This window comes from Bos javanicus, chromosome 11, assembly GCF_032452875.1.
Source record: "Bos javanicus breed banteng chromosome 11, ARS-OSU_banteng_1.0, whole genome shotgun sequence".
Lineage (NCBI taxonomy): Eukaryota > Metazoa > Chordata > Mammalia > Artiodactyla > Bovidae > Bos > Bos javanicus.
Window position 1 is genome coordinate 103,256,353 of NC_083878.1, and position 16,396 is coordinate 103,272,748.

The 16,396-nt window shown below is 61.3% G+C and overlaps 1 protein-coding gene and 1 long non-coding RNA gene across 5 annotated transcripts in view; one reads left to right on the forward strand and one right to left on the reverse strand.

Annotated features, from left to right (window-relative positions):
- The first annotated feature begins 4,766 nt into the window (after positions 1-4,766).
- LOC133257709 (uncharacterized) lies at positions 4,767-10,467 on the forward strand. The gene is made up of 2 exons (XR_009739660.1): positions 4,767-5,269; positions 9,449-10,467. It is a non-coding gene; the product is annotated as an uncharacterized LOC133257709 (long non-coding RNA).
- The window catches only part of NACC2 (NACC family member 2), an 83,852-nt gene continuing 77,798 nt past the window's right edge, over positions 10,343-16,396 (reverse strand). For all 4 annotated transcript variants that reach the window (XM_061434029.1, XM_061434031.1, XM_061434033.1 and 1 more), the window contains one exon: positions 10,343-15,370. In XM_061434029.1, coding sequence (XP_061290013.1) covers positions 14,865-15,370 — 506 coding nt within the window. In that variant the 3' untranslated portion in view covers positions 10,343-14,864. The remainder of the gene's footprint in view (positions 15,371-16,396) is intronic.

Consider the following 16,396-nt stretch of genomic DNA (forward strand, 5'->3'; position numbering starts at 1 on the left):
TGTCATCATTAGCTGTCACTGTCTTTCATTAAAGAAAACAGAAATCAGACACCAGGACTTGCTTTGCAGGGTAAGTGATGCTGCCACATACACGTGGCCCTGGCCTGGCGGGGTCAGGGGGTTCAGAGTGGCGTCCAAGGAGTCCAGCCCCAGGGCCTCCTCTGAGGTAGACGGGCCGCACTCCCTCCTCCTGAAGGTCAGGCCATCAGGGACGGCCACACACTGACTCCTGCCCCTCTCCTCTGTCTTTCCAGTTCTGGGGTGCCTGCCGTGTGCTGGGGACCTCTCTGGGGTGTGCACCTCTAGCTGGATGCAGGGCCCTTCCCCTTGCGCTTTCCCAGGGACAGGGGATTGGCTCCCTCCAGCCTCTCCTCGGCCCCTCCCCTCATCTTCCTCGTGGCTCTGCAGGTCCCGTGCTCCCCAGAAAAGCAGACAGGGTGACTTCTGCTATTGCCACAGGAACCAGACGTCCCACTTCACAAATGAGGAGAGGGGGCTGCGAAGGACTAGGCTGTGGCCATGGTGGGCAGGGCACCCCTGGGACAGTGTGGGACCCCATCCGGGGCTGGACGCTCAAGGATGGTGGGAAGACAGGGACCCAAAGCACAAGTCCACAGAGACCATGCGAGAGCCGTCAGGAAGAAGAGACGCTAAGGAGGCCCTGGGGCAGAGGTGGAGGGGAGGCAGGGAGGCCAGAGCACAGAGAGAGCCCCAGAGCCGTACAGAGCCCGGGTTCCAGGGAAGGAGGAGCCTGCAAGGGCGGGGGCTTGCCAGATAAAATACAGAAGACCCAGCCGAATCTGAATTTCAAACAATGATATGTCCCCAGACTGCATGGGAAGTCCTTGAACTAAAAAGTTATTCCTTATGAATGTGAAATTTGGTCTGAAGAAGGATGGGTGTCCTTGGTGGTCAGATGGTAAGGAATCCACCTGCAATGTGGGAGACCTGGGTCTGATCCCTGGGTCAGGAAGATCCCCTGGAGGAGGAAATAGGGACCCACGCCAGTATTCCTGGAGTGGAGAATGCCATGGACAGAGGAGTCTAGTGAGCTACAGTCCACGGGGTTGCAAAGAGTCAGACACGAGTGAGTGACTATCTTCACTTTCACTGTGTATCTTCAGTTGATGAATCTGGCTGCCTGGCCAGCGGTGACCGCCTGGCTGAGGGCAGGCCCCCAGCCCACATCCCGCCCCCGATCGGGGGTCCTGGACCTAACTCTGGGGACAGAGGCCGGGTTCCAGGTGTCTCTCAGCAGACCTGGTGGGCCGGCTGTGACTCCAGGTAGGTTCCCATGCTCCCAGCCTCCTGCCCAGGCTCCGGGCCATGTGCAGACCCCCTCCCTGCCAGGCCCCCACAGAGGCCTCTCTGCTCCCCCTGAAGCTTTTAGGGCCAATGGATTGATTATTAATAGCACGGCTGCCGGTTACAGGAACTGCCGCCATGGGCGGGCATTCACCTGCTTGAGGTCGGGGAGCCGGTTTCCTCCGCCTGGAGGCCGGGGGCCTCTCCGCAGGGACGAAGTGACCAGATTTACTGTGGCCACAAGAACTCATCAGGCACTTAGCAGCTTCCAGCCCCTGGTCTGAGTAGGCCTGGGGGGGCAGTGCTCCCGGAATCGCCCCTTCCCAGGGGCCCTCCCTCTCGCACTGGGGGGATAGGATGGTGGGGGAGGAGGAGGGCAGGGCTTGGGGAGGATGGTACTGAGGGTGAGCTGTTCCCCCCACCGTCCTTGCTCAGCAAAGCTTGGCTCACCAGGCTCCGTGTCCACCTGGCCACCTCCGGCAGGACCCCTCCCAGACCCCTGTGTGCCCCTCCCGCCCTGCCCCTCCCCCCACCTTCCCCCACCCCCACAGAGAGTCCTGGAACAAGTCCCTTCCCCTCTCTGAGCCTCCAGCTTCTGGAGGATTCCATGAGAGCCCTCCAGGCCAGCCTGAGGGTGGTACCCAGCCCTCGTTGGCCTCCAGCAAGGGAACTGCGGTCAGCTCCGGAGCAAGGCCAGGGGGACAGGGGTTCAGAAACTGAGGTCCGTGCGAGGCGGGGGTCCCTGGGGGGCTGATATGGGAAAGCCCTGCCCCGCTGCCCAGGCACACTCATGAGCCACCCTCGCAATCAAGGCGGGGAGAGACTGGATGAGGAGCTGCTGGACCTCGATACTCAGAGAAGAACCAATGGGCCTTCAATTTCCATACAATAACTGTCTTATTCAATCTAGATTTAATGTGCTTTTGGAATACTTAATTTAAAGTGTTACTGCACCACCATCTGCTCCACTCTGCGGACGAACACAGGGAGCATATGACTCAGAGCCGCGTCAGGAACCAACGTGCGGGACTGATGTACAGCTGTCTCTCCTGGGGCGGCCTCTCCTTCCACCCAGGGCTGGAGGTGGCCCAGGCCCAGAGCCGCAGAGAGGCCTGGTGGGGGGGAGGGACGGAGGGACGGAGGGGTGTCACAGGCTGGGCCCTCGAGGCCGCAGGAGTATCCGCGCCCCATTGGGGCTGAGGCTCTGGGCCTGTCTTTGGCTCAGACTCTGCCTCTGCTCTCGCAGCTGCTCTGGGACACCTCAGCAGGAAGCCTTTCACGACCCCTGACCACTGCCCAAAGTGCCCACTGACCCTGCCTCCCTTCCTTCTTCCCCCTCCCTCCCTCCCACATGCCCAGGTGTCCCTGGTCCTCGTCATGGTGCCTGTAAGCCCTGGACTCAGAGCCCTGGGTCGGGTCTTTGCTTCTCCTTGGTGGCTTAGACCTCTCTGTAAGGGGACAAGACACTCACCTCCCCGGTGGTTGAGGGGCTTGAGAGGATGGGGGCCCCTTCCTCTCACAATCTGGGGGGCTAAGCTTCACAGGGACACATGGGCTGGGGTGAGGCTCTTCCCTCCCCTGCTGCCTTGCCTGCCTCCCAGGTTTCCAGAAGCTTCCCTTGGTCTGGAAGGGAGTCGGCAGACCCTTCAGGGACCAGAGCGAGCCCCGGGCCCGATCCGGGCTGCAGCACACGCATCCTTCAGCCCTTTCTTTTGACCTTGAAGCTCTGGCAGGGGCAGACCTCCCATCAGACAAGAGCTCAATTAGTTCAGAAGTGCATCTCGCCCCCACCGGCGTACCCACTTGGGAGGCAAAGTAACCTGCTGCACCCCCTGCTCACAGCACACAGCCTCCGGGGTTGTGGGACCCCTAGCCACACACAGGAGGTGTCCTGCCTGAGAACTGGGCCCCTCTGCGTCAAGCCGCTGTTCTGGGGTGCACTGGGTGGAGGGTGATGGCCCGGGCCGGCCTGACTCGGCTTCCCACTCAGCTCCAACACTCACTGGACATGAGGGTTTCGGGTTGTTTTTTTTTCACTGTGGTAAAATACATATAACATAAAATGTGCCATTCTGATCATTGTAAATTGAACAATTCAGTGGCATTAAGTACATTCCTCATGATGTTGTGCAATTAACACCACTGTCTAGTTTCAAAACTAGTCCCCCCAGACTGAGACCCTTTACCCATCACTCTCATCCCTCCTTCCCTCCCCTGGCCCCTAGCAAACACCGACCTGCTTTGGCCCGTTCTGGAATTTCATATAAATGGAATTGACCAATATGGTGTCTGGCTTCCTTTGCTCAGCATCATGTTTTCAAGGTTCGTCCATGAAGCAGCCTGAGCCGGCCCTTCATTCTTCTTTAGGGTTGAATAGCACTTCCTCGTGCGGGTGGACCGAATCTTGGTGTCCTTCATCTGTTGATGGGCACGGGGTTGTTTCTGCTTTCGGTCACTGCGCACCTGCTGCAGAGAACATGGGTGTGCAATGTTGTGTAAACGTCTGCCTTCAAGTCTTTGGGGTGCAGGCCTCTGAGTGGATGGCGATTCTGCATTCAGTTTTTTGAGAAACTGCCAGGCTGTTTTTCAACGAGGCTGCACCACTTCAGTGACATGGCCATGAGATTTGAGCCAGGCCCTGGCAGCCTTCGGAGAAGGCAATGGCACCCTACTCCAGTACTCTTGCCTGGAAAATCCCATGGACGGAGGAGCCTGGCAGGCTGCAGTCCATGGGGTCGCTAAGGGTCGGACACAACTGAGCGACTTCACTTTCACTTTTCACTTTCATGCATTGGAGAAGGAAATGGCAACCCACTCCAGTGTTCTTGCCTGGAGAATCCCAGGGACCGGGGAGCCTGGTGGGCTGCTGTCTATGGGGTAGCACAGAGTCGGACACGACTGAAGCGACTTAGCAGCAGCAGCAGCAGCTGGCAGCCTTCGACTTTCCCGTGCATTACATGGGAACCATCGCCTCTCTCTCTAGGGTGTGTGAGGAAGGGAGAGGAAGGGAGGTGTGTTCATCGCCTGGAAGGCCCTCCGCACAAGGCCCTGATGTGGGGGCCACAGACCCTGTGCACCAGCAGCGTGCAAGCCTCTCCTTGAACCTGCCAGCCTGGTGCCCCCAGTGGACGCTGTGGCCCCCTTGGCCAATGAAACCATGAACATCAGTGCTCCTTTAGGGGGTGACGGCAATGCCTCAGTCACTGCATTTGGTGTATAAAGTAGATGCTCTAGAAACACTGACTTGAGGGGTGATCTCTGATTTCCATGACACCCCAGCAAGGTAGAAACTATTATCTCTATTTTACAAAATCTCACCCAGGTGACTTCAAAAGTCCCCCAGCCAGAGGACAGAGCTGGGACTCTGTCACAGGCCCACCTGACTCTTGAGTGCAGGGCTGAAGTGTTCCAGTCTGCAGGTGGCTCACTGCATGCGGGTGTCCAGCCAGGAGGATGGAAGGGGTAAATCTCCAGTCCCCATTCTGTCCCCTCGACGGGCACCTTGAGTTCAGCACGGAGGTGCTGCGAGTTCTAGTGGAGGACTGGACAGGTCCTGGGGGTACCACCCCGCTCCAGTCCTACCCGGGGGGCTCCCACACTGGTGACATGCACAGCTTGTTTCTGATGCAGGAGTAGGTGGCGACCAGACCCAGGCCTGCCTCCCTGGTCAGGGCCCCCAGAGCGGTCCAGACACGTGGTAGTCCAGCCTCTGCAGGAGGAATCTAGGGAAGAAGGCAGCAGAGAGCAGCCTCGAAGCAAGGGTGCAGGCTTGCTCCACCCACCTCGCCCCTTCCGGTCCGTCCGCCCCGCCCACCATGGTTTGCCCCGCCCCGTCCCCGCCCACACCAGGCCTTCCCGTCCCGCCCACAGCGGGTCTGCCTCGCCCCCGCCCGCGCGGAGCAAGCCGGCATTTCCTCGGAAAGTGGCCTGTTTTGCGGAGGTGGACGGCAGCCTGGTCCTCACGGTAATTGACTGCTCTCTAATCAAATTGATTTCCATTCCAAGGCAGCCTGCGGCCCCTCCGTTCCAGGAACAGTATTTTGAGCACAGATGTATAATCAAACGGCAGAAGCAGAGGGCACCCCGGGCCTCGCTGCCAATCGAATAAAAGCTAAATGGCCCGAGCTTTTAGGCCTAATCACTTCTGTGTTCCCGCTTGGGGTGGGTCTGCCGCAAAGCCGGCTGGATCACGCGCCCGGCTTATCTGAATTTCAGCACCACCGGTCGGGCGGGTTGGAGTGATCCGCTTTTTCTCGCAGGCGGGCCGCCTTGCAGAGGCCCCGTCCTCCCTCTGCGCTGCCAGCTGCCGGGCACTTGCTTCCACACCGCTGGCCAGCTTCCCCGCCGCTTCTCCGTCTCAGAGGCGCCTCTCTAGGCCCTACACTAGGGTAGATGTGGAGCAATCTGGGGAAGGAGGCCAGGGGGGTGAGAGCTCCCTGCAGGAGCCCTGGATGGGGCAGGTGGGGGTCCTGACGCCCAGTGACTGCCCAGGGCCTGACATGGACCCCCAGCACAGAGCTCTGCTCACCTCTGCAGTCCCGGTACCCCTGCAGCCAGTCTTTGAGCCCAGAGGGAGCCTTATCAGCAATGCCCCAGGGTGTGTGGGGGGGTCTGGCTTCACCTTCCACCTCCCGCCTCCCACCCGTCCTCTTCCTCACCTTGTGCCTTCAAGGGTCTGATTTCACCCCAACTTGGGTGGCAAGCCCGTCCAAGGCCCAGAGCCCCTCCCCCACACAAGATTAGAGTCTGTTTTGGCCTGGGGGTGCCCCTCCCGCCCAGCTCCCCACACCATGCTCCTCAGCAGGGATGGGTGCTCTTGAGTTAGGGACCTCCTGGAACTGATGGGGCCCTGGGGGCAGGATGCCGGGGGTCTTGGGCTCCTGTCCTTCCCTGCCCCGCCAGAGGGAGGCTCAGGGTCCACGGTTCTGTAACAGAGGCTGTGTTGCCTCCAAACACCCCTGCCCACCACACTTCCTCCATCCTGACCCTTGGCCGAGGGAGGCCCCAGGCGCCTTCCCCAGGGCTTCAGCTCCAATTCCAGACGGCCGAGGACCCCCTTTGTGGTGGGGGTGAGGTTCGGGCCATGCATGCCTCTGACTGATTGGAGAGGTGGATGGATGGATAGGGGGCACCTGGTGGTGGGAATAGCCGGACCACCCTTTGTGAGTCCTGGCTGAGCCCATCCGAACTTTGAGCCCAGGGACACTCCCTCTACTCCGCCAGGGGCGCTGCCCCAGTGGCAGGGGCAGGGAGGCCGGCGCCAGGCAGGCGCCTGGTTCATACCCTGCCAGCTGTGCCCAGGTGACTTCCTAAACTTCTCTGCGCCTCGGTTTCCCCATCTGAAAAATGGGGCTGTAGTTGGATCGCCTCCCAGGACCATGGTGGGACTCCTGTGAGGCCCTGGGTGGACACTGTCTGGCAGAGGTCAGCTGGGGTTAGTGAGGCATGCTGGACAGACAGCTCAGGAAGGCGACCCAGACCGCAGGTCCTTGGGGGTCAAGAGCCCCACCCCTGCACTGTCCCCAGGGAGGCTGCCCAGGAACTCCCGCCCAGAGGCCAACTTGAGCACCTGCCACTGAGGTGACCTCCTCCCCCCACCCCAAGAGCAGCCTCCCAACTGGGCACATGACCTTTGCCCCTGCCCCTGCTCCGGAGAAGGGCGGCCAGGGGTCTGAGTGGGGTGAGGGCCACAGAGCCAGATGCCCCTAGTTGAGGGGCGGGCGGGGCTTCCAGCAGGCGTGGCCTGTTTGGGGCGCTGGTGCGGGGCACCCCAGAACTTCCTGGGTCAGGAGAGCTGCCTCCTGGCGCCCCAGCTGCCCTTCTTGTGGGGCCCAATGTAGTCTGGACACTGCCCGCCCTCAAGAAGCCAGAGGGGCAGACGTGGCTCCTCCCCAGAGCCGCTCTGTCCTTACCTGATGGAACCAGGACAGAGCTACACACCTAGGGCCTCCCCTCATGGAGCGGGGGGATGAGGCCCAGGGCAGGCAGGCTCTGCCCCAGGCCCTCGTCAAGGCCTCCCTCTCAACCTCCCCACTCCTGACACCACCCTCCCCTCCCCCAGAATCAGCCAGCTTTTCCTGGAAATCGGGGCCTCTCCGCCCTCCCTGAGAGGCAATGTGCCATCCGCCTCCCAGCTCCCAGTCTGTCTGGGGCTGTTAGTCAGTTAGGGTCCCGGGAGGCTGGGCAAGGCCTGCGTCCTGAGGGCGGGTGGGAGTCCCGGGCCAGCGCCCATGGCCACTCCCCCGCCCTGCCCTCACTCCCCTCGGTGCGCCCCAATCTCAAACTTGCAGGGGGGCCCCGCCTTTGCAAGGGGCCCTGGGGCTGGCGGGGCGGGGACCTCCGATCAAGAAGAGCCTACCCACCCTGGCCCACCCAGAACAGCTTCCTTCAGCCTCCGCTATCGCTGAGCCCCTCCCCCAGGCCAAGCCCGGAAGGACGGACAGACCAGGGCGGCCTGGGCCTGGCCTTGTGGGGCCACCTGGAGTGAAGGTCATCCCCACCCCGACCCCAGACTCCTCAGGCCCCCTCCCAGCCCCAGCTCTGAGGCTGGCTACAGACACCCCAGAGAAGCCCCGGGGAGAGGGTCCTGTGGTCTGACGCCCACCTCCGTCACAGCAAGAGTCCTGTCTGCGCCGTGTCCCCAGACCCGCCTTCCGCGTGTCCCCCAGCCCCATGTGCCCGACCTGTGTGGCACAAAAGATCTCGGAGCTGGGTGCCCCCCTGGGTAGCCCGGGAGGGGGCAGTGTCCCCCCTGCCCTGCCCGACCTCCCTTCCAGGCCTGGGCCCTAACCCTCTACCATCTGCCCGCCCCGTTCTCCTTCCCTTGACAGGCGAATACCCCCAGCGGCCCCTTGACCGCCCTCTGCGTCCACTTCCCAGTGGACCCTCCTGGCCAGATGGAATGGACCCAACACAGAACCACAACTGACCACCCAGGCCTCCTCTGCCACAGCAGACAGGCCTGGACACCCTCCCGCACCACTGGGATGCCTTGAGGGAGCGGTGATGGTCTTTCAGGGCCAGGAAGGACACACCCACAGTGTCCACCCGGATGCGGAGCGGGCCGGTCACCCCTGTGTGGCAGCGTGATCCAGGGCGCCCCTCCCCCACGGCTTAGCCCCCCACCCCCACCCCCACCCCCGGGCTCCGACCCTTTGTTCCGGAGGACAAAGGGCTCCTGGCTGAGCTCCGGGTCCTGCTGACGTCGCACCCACTTCCAGGACAGGACAAAGGGGTGGGATGCAAAGGTTCTGATGCCTCAGCCAGTTTCTGTGGAGGCTGCAAGGGCAGGGAGGCCGGTTGAAGGACAGAGGCTGGGGAGGACAGAGCCCGGCCGGTAGATGCTGGATCTCATCCTGCGGGGAACCCAGAGGCTCACCCGGGGTGGGGGCTGGGCTGGGCGGCTCAAACCAGAACGTGGCAGGACTCCTGGGTTCAGAGCAGAGCCCTTCCTCACAGTACCGCCCCGAGCCCCGGCCTCAGCCGTCCCTGCTACCGGGGGCATGGGGCTGCCTGAGTGGGGGCCTTTGAGGGGTGCAGTCTGTGGCCCAGAGATCAGGTGTCTCCGTCAGCCCAGGTGGGTGACCTGGAATTTGCCGATCCCGCAGTTTTGAGGTCCTGGGCAGGAGGGGCAAGGACTTGTAGCGGCCAAGCTGATGGGTGAGCAGAGCTGAAAACCAGATCCCACAGAAGTGCTCACCCCCCAGGGCTGGGTGCGGGGTGGGGCAGGCAAGCCGGGCTCCTCCTGGGCCTGTCTCTGACCAGGCTCCCGGGCATTGATGAGAGGACTGCGGGGTAGCCCCTCCGAGAGGCCCATCTGGAAACCACGTCCACCCACGTTAGCCCTTGTGCCTGCTCCACCCTGGCCATGGCTCCAGGGGACCCTGCCCCCTTTGGGGAATGTCACTCGAAGCAGACTTACAGACCCCTGCCTTCTCCAGACCCCTCCTCTCCGTACCTACCCACCCCGTGTTGGGGGGCAGTTTCAAGATAAACAGATGAGTAAATAAATCCATCCATGGCAGGGTTTCCCAGGTGGCTCAGTGGTAAAGAATCTGCCTGCAATGCAAGAGAAGCAGGTTTAATCAGTGGAGAAGATCCCCTGGAGAAGGAAATGGCAACTCACTCCAGTATTCTTGCCTAGGGAAATCCTGTGGGCAGAGGAGCCTGGAGGGTTACAGTCCATGAGGTTGAAAAAAGTTGGACACGACTGAGTGGCTAAACAACAGCAGCTTGGGCAGAACAATTGCTACAAAGCCTGAGAAAGGGGAGAGGCCAGGGGTGCCTTTAGAAAGCCAACCGTGGCCCCTCTGGACAAGACCCTCCAAGGACAGAGGAAGTGAGGAGCCCACCACCTAGATGTCTGAGCATGAGTCGCACATGAGAACCTGAGAACTGATTGAAGTCCGTGGGACAAACAGATGCACAACCTTACCCGCTGGAGCCCAAAAAGGTCCTTGTCGGTATAGCAGTGGAGTGAAGGGTGGACAGAGCTGCCACGCCTGAATCTGCGAACCAGCCCTGGGGAAACTGGAGGGATGGCTCCAGAGATGCTCAGGGGATGGAGCCTGGGGCTCTCGGACCAGCGACCCGCTCCGCCCACTTGTAATTCCCACTTCGTCCAGCTGGGGGCGGACCTGGCCCAGGAGCAGAGGAGGGGAAGGGCCGGGTGGGAGGCAGCTGCACGCCTGGGGGGGCAGGCAGGTGAGCCAGGCGCCCCAGTTTGCAGACAATGAAAGGGAGAGCCCCCTCAATTCACCAGGAGCTCAGGCGCCCCCCCCCCCCCGCCCCAGGCACGGGACCGCCCCCCCACCGACATCCTGCCCACCAGCCCCCTTCCCTTCTAAGACACTGGGGGCAGGGAGAAGGGGACCAGGTGTGGACAATGGGCAGCGAGCCTGGGGATGGCCCCTTCTCCCACCCAGGGCTCCCGGGTCCTGAGGGTGCCCCTCCTGGGACGGCTGATTGCCCTGCCTCCAACAAACCCATGCCCTCCCTGGCTTCTCCCAACCCCACAGAGGAGCCAAGTGCAGGCAACTTGGGTTTGAACTGACTTTATTATTCTGTAAATGTGAATTTTACAAAGCGCTTTACAATGAACGATCACATCCTTTTGTTTGTAACGGATTTCCACTTCCTGGATCGGCTCTGAGCACACTGCAAGCCCTCTGGGTCCTGGTCGCTGGCGGACGTCGTTGTGTCCTCTGAGTTATGATAGGGTGTCAGCCGTGGCGAAAAAGCAACAGTCTGAATTCTGCCAAGTAGCAGCACGAAAGAGAGGGAGGCGCAGGAGGAACAAACAGAGGTTTCCTCCTTCTTTAAAAAAAAAAAAAAAACAAGAAAAAAAAAAGCCAGTCTCTTCTGAGGCTGAAATGGAACTCAGTGTTACTGTGAAACAGGCCTCCTATACAGCACAGGACAATTTATTTATTGATTTTTAACAGTCGTGAGTTACAGTACTACTTAACCCCTCCACGGACTCTTTAACAACAACCGTCTCCTTTGCAAAAGTCTCTTTCTTTTCCCCAAACAGTCCGTCCAAAGGATGAATGGTCTATTTGCACCCAATGCCATTCAAATGTTCAAGTCAAAAATATTTATACGGTTTATATTTAGTTTTTATTATTTTTTGTCTGCTAAAAATAGTATTGCAAGTTTTGGCTTCTTTTGACATAAAAATGACAACCATGTGCAAAACGCTAACGAAGAAGCGCTGATCAGAATCCAAGCGGGGTGTCCAATCTGAATGCTTTAGACAGATGCTGCATCAGATTCCTTCTCGTTTTTCTCAAAGAAACAGAACAAAACAAACGAACAAAAACCAAAAACCCTTGCCAGGTTAGAAACACCTTGTACCGAGCCCCCCCACCCCCACCCCTGCCCCCCACCACGGTCTCTGACCGCTGGCGGGCGACACGCCTGGAGCTGGCTGGCTGACATAATGACAGACGTCTGCAGCAGCAACATTCAGAAACAGTAGTTAAAGCTCAAGACGGCTCTGAGCTCTCAGTTCTGTGTTTAGGATTTACTGCTGGCAGAGAGGCAGGCAGAGGTTTTCTCTGAGTTTTCAGGTGGTTAATGGGCCATAGGCCTTTTTCGACTTGCAGCAGAGTGCTTCCATAAAGATAACCCGGTGGAGGGGAATCTAAGCCGTCCACGGCTGGGGGTGGCACGCACCCAACCCACGCTGGGAGGTTCCGGCCATCACATGGGGACAGAGTCAGGGCCGGAACCGAGCAGGCCGCTCCCAGGCTGAGCCCCTGCTTTCCTCCTTCCTCCCAGCAGAAAGGCCGCCGAGGAATGAGTTTTCATGGAGGAGAAACACGCCCGGCTCCTGGGGCCCCAGCACCCGGACAGCGGTTTTGGGGCCGCAGCCGCACGCCCAGAGGCCTCTCCCCTTGCCTCTGGTCCACATTCAAGGGCAGGGTAAGACGATCGCATCAAGTGCAAGGCTAAGCAACCACAGAGAACTCTGGGTGAGACCAGACAGTGCAGAAAGCAAGACAGGTTTCAAGTACCGAGGCCGCCGGCCAGCCGGCCGGGCGGACAGGCAGCCCCACCGAGCTCACAGTATCTGTCACATCACGGTCCCTTCTCCTGGACCTTTGCACTCGTCCCAGCTGCCTCCCGGGGCCCAGCCCGGCCACCGGGGAGGGCAGGGGTGGGGGGCGGCCGCGGAGCCCAGGCGGGCTGCCCACCACGGCCGCTGGGACTGGCCCAGTCCTTCTCTCTCCGAAAGGCGCTGATAGACTTAGCTCTATGTAGACTCTATGTAGTATATGCGTATTGCTAATAGTCAAGCTTAGGGATAAAGGTGCGGTTATCTCATAAATACTGAGTGGCTTGTCTCTCGGTCTACAGGGGTCAGGTGTGGAGGGTCACGCTCACGGGACAGGAATTAGTCGTCTTGTAAACAGAGGAGGGAAGGGTCTGGTTCTCCTAATTGGTTTTCCTTGGGAAAAATGATCAAAAGATGCTAAGGCACTCTGGAAGGCCCCCCCTGAGCCCAGGCCCGCCGCCGCCGCCTGCCCCGCGGAACATTCCGGACGCGGCAGGGGGAGCACCCCGGCAGATACAATCATCAGCCACGCCCGTCTGCAAACGCTCCGCCCCACGTCCACCGCGGGACACATTAGTGCAAAACGCTCGGCCTGGCCCGTCCGGAGCGCAGGAAGAGTTCAGCAGCCATTCACATTAGATTCTTATTAAAGTTTCACCTGCAGCTCTAGCCTTCCTTACCCAGAACAACAAAACAGACGGCGACTATGACAATTAAAGAACAGAGGTCATGGGACATTGTGCTGGCCTGAGCAGCAGTCAGGCCTTCTCTGGGAGGCCGGCGCCCCTCCCGGTCCTGACCTCGGGGCCGGGGGCCGGGGGATGGCCACAGGGTCCACATTGGAGTGGGGGTCAAGAGGAGAGAGCAAAGCCCTTCTGTCCACAGCCAGGGCAGGCAGCCGGCCCCCGAGGGTCCCCAGGAGCTAGTTGGATAAAAGTGCAAACATGGGGTGTCGGCCGACGATGGGGGCTCCGGTAGGGTGATGGAGTCCGCCTCACCTGCCCCCACCCCACCCCCACCTAGGGGCTGTGGCCTCCTCCCAACTCCAGGAGGACTTGGTCCTGGTCCCTGGTGGGCTGTGGGCTGTGCCAGCTCGCCCCCCCTGCCGCCCCTCCCCAGGCCTGAGACGGAAGAGGCCCACCTCTGGGCCACGTGGTCGGCCTGAAGCCCCAGCAGGAAGGAGCCGCAGCCCCTGGGGCAGAGACAGGCAGGCGAAGGGGCTGAGGTCAGCTCCCATGTGCCCACCCCGGGTCCTCCTAGCCCAGCCCATGGCCATCAGACCTCTGCAGAGAGCAGGCCACATGTCTGGCCTGGCTGGAAGAAGCACCCCTCGCTCCCCCCACACCAAGGTCTCCTCCAAGGGCCCTCCACGAGAGAGCGCGGCAGTCAGCAGGACGAGGAGCCTGGGGTTGGGGGGGGGGCAGTGCCGAAGCCCCTCTCCCATGATGCCCCCCTCCCAGCTGGGACATGCAAGAGGCTGGGGGTGGCTCAGCTTTGTGGGCTGGCGGGGGTGGGGGGGGTGGGCCACACCTGCCTGGCAGGGGTGGGGGGAAAGGGAAGGCAGAGTGCAGGGAGTAGGGCTGGGGTGGGGGGCCTCTGGCCATGCCTGGGGGCCACCTGGGACTAGGTGGGGGGCGGCCCCTTGGTGTCTGGATGGGAGCACTTGGGACAGCCTGTGCCCCTTCCCTCAAACAGCAATGAAACTTCACAGTGAGCTTTCCAGCCTCAAACCAACAAAGCCCTTGGCCCCCAACCCCCGTCAACACCCTCTGCCCCGAAGCATTCCAGAACCTCTGCGCCTGCAAACCGCCTCCGCTCAGGCCTGTGCCCAGTGCCCACCTACCCATAGCCTCGGAGGTCCGCGCACCCTGGGCCTCTGAGCACATGTGGGGAGCCCAGCGCCCACCTGGCCCCCAGTTCCCTTCCTCCTCACCCTGGCTGCCCTTCCACAGGGGTGAGTGGGGCCCAGCCTGGGGTCTGGGACACAGACCCCCCCCAGAGCCGAGGTGGGTCGGGGCAGGGACACCCCAGCCTCTCTTAATTTCTTTTTGTTCTTTTGTGTCTGAAAGTTTCCAAACCAAATATGAAATAGATCTGATTTAAGACGAAAACGAATAAACAAGCAAACATAAACCCAACGTGGCTGAGGGCTGCGAGGGCTGCACCACGGGCAGTGGCCCCACCCCACGGGGCAGCGGGCGGCCAGGCAGGAACCAGGGGGTGCTGGGCGGCCCGGGCCCTGGGTCCCAGGTGGACTGAGGGTCCGTGGAGCTGCGGGGGTCAGGCCCTGGGGCGCGGGGCAGGAGAGCAGACACAGCCAAGACCACTTCCTCTCACACACATGGACTAGCGCGGCCCACCGCGGAGCCGTCACCACCGCCCTTGCACACACACACACACACACACACACACACACACGCATGCTCTGCACACACACACCCACACCCCACACGCACGGTGGACCTGGCGGGCCTGCTCCCCCAGTCTCAGGAAGAAGGTAAAACGGGGATTTGGCCCCTGGGGGCCTAGCCCTGGCCCGTAGCCCCAGAGGGGTGGGGGGGTCCCCGTCCCCAGGCGTGAGGACCGAGGACCCCAAAGCGCATGTTCCCACCCCACAGGCCCCCGGCCTCATCCCAGGCAGGGGGAGGGAGGGGGGGGTGGGAGGCCGGCAGAGCCAGGCACCGGGGCCTGGGGGCCTCTCACCCCCTCCCCACGCGGGGGAAGAGGAGCTACAACTTGGAGACTAACCTCTCGAATATCAAAAAGGAGCCCCTGGGACCTTTCTCGCAACTAGGTCGCCAGTGGCCTAATCGGTTTACAGTATAACGAATGCATTTGTTTCCTTCATAAATTTTAAATACAAGCAGAATAAAAATCACATTTTTTTCAGGCAACAGTAGCAGTTCAGTAGGTAAGTGGCTTGATCACATTTGTCTGTATTAGTAACGCATGCAAGCAGCTTCCGTACCCGCCTGGGCGCCGGTCCGCCTGGGGCTCCTCCCTACAAGGGCCCCGCGTACGGGCCTTCCGGTCTCCTCCCCGGGGCCGGCGTGGCGGGCCGGCTGCTGCTGGCGCTGCCCTGCTCGAAGGGCTGCGGGGGGCTCTGGCCGTCGGCGGGCAGCGGCTCGGGCGCGGCCACCTCCTGGATGACCGAGCCGGCCCCGTCGGCCTCCTCGCCGGCCTCGAAGGCGGGGTTGGCGGAGGCGGCCAGGTCGACGTTCACGGCGTCAGTTCTCAGGGCCACGATGGCGGCGGCCTCGCCCCGCCGCTCGGCGTAGATGCGCTGCTCGAACACCTGCGCGGCGGCCGGCGGGAACTCGGGGTCCAGGGGCGCGCCGGCCGCCGAGGAGCCCATGACCGTGCGGTACATCTCCACGCCCTCGGGCAGCATGGACTTGATCTTGGGCAGCCAGCGCTTGCGCACGCGGCGGGCGTTGGTACACATGTCCGCGGCGATGACGTTCATCTCGCTCTCCTTGAAGCTGGGGGCGAAGTTCTGACAGTACACTGCAAGGACAGGGCGGCGGGGCAGGGTGAGCGGCCACCCACCCGCAGGAATCCCAGGACCCCACCCTCCGCCTCCCCAGGGGCCTTGGGGCGGGGCGTGCTCTGGGCTGGAGCAGCCACTCTGGGGCCAGTGGAGGGGGGGGGGGATCCTTCTCCACCCTGCGTCCCTCTGGCAAAGGAGGCCACGTGGCCACTCAGGCCTCTCCTGGGGCAGTTTGAAGACCAGCGGTCAGTCCCTTCTCCCTGCTGGAGGCCCCGTCCCACTCCTCTGGGGGTGGGTCTCTCTGGGCTCTAGATGGACTGAAGGGCCGGCAAGGAGTGAGGAGGGTGCTGGCTCATGCCTGCTCTCAGCCCAGCCCGCGGCGGGGGCATCGTGTTTGACAATAATGACCCACCCTCTCCTCCTTTCTGTTCCAGAAGCCAGGAGACCCAGCTCTCCACAAACAGCAGGGAACTCAGAGGCGGGTCCCCCAGAGTGAGCCCCCCGCCACTGTGAGCCCTGCTTCCAGGCGGGCCAGCCCCACCCCGCCTGCCTCCTCTCAGAGCCCTGCCAGCACCGCACGCTCTGGGATGCAATTACCTGCTGCAAAGGCCCCTCTTTGCTCTAAACAGAATTAGCCTCATGGGAGAGATTCTTTTAAGCAAGAAAACTAAGACAGTGTTTCAGGAAGACGAGATCAGCTGGTCTGGCCCAGGCCGGGCACGGGTGGCTTCTTCCTTGTCCCAGGGCAGGGGTGGCTGGGTGGGTGGGGGGTTTCGGGGATGGGGGGCGGCGGCAGTCTGCCACCAAGATGGACCCGGTTCCGCCCCCACACACCCAGGAGCGGGAGGCAGAAGCAGGCCGAGCAGATGGCAAAGGCTCAAAATAACCCCCAAATGTAAATAAGGGGTTTTGTTCAAAAAGGAAAATTAGATCTATTTCACATATTAAAATAGTTTCGCAGCTGAATTCATCACGCTTGGAAACCTACCAAGAACGTTCACACCTCGAGCCCAGGCTCCCACGAGCTGTTCTTTTCTCCCCGT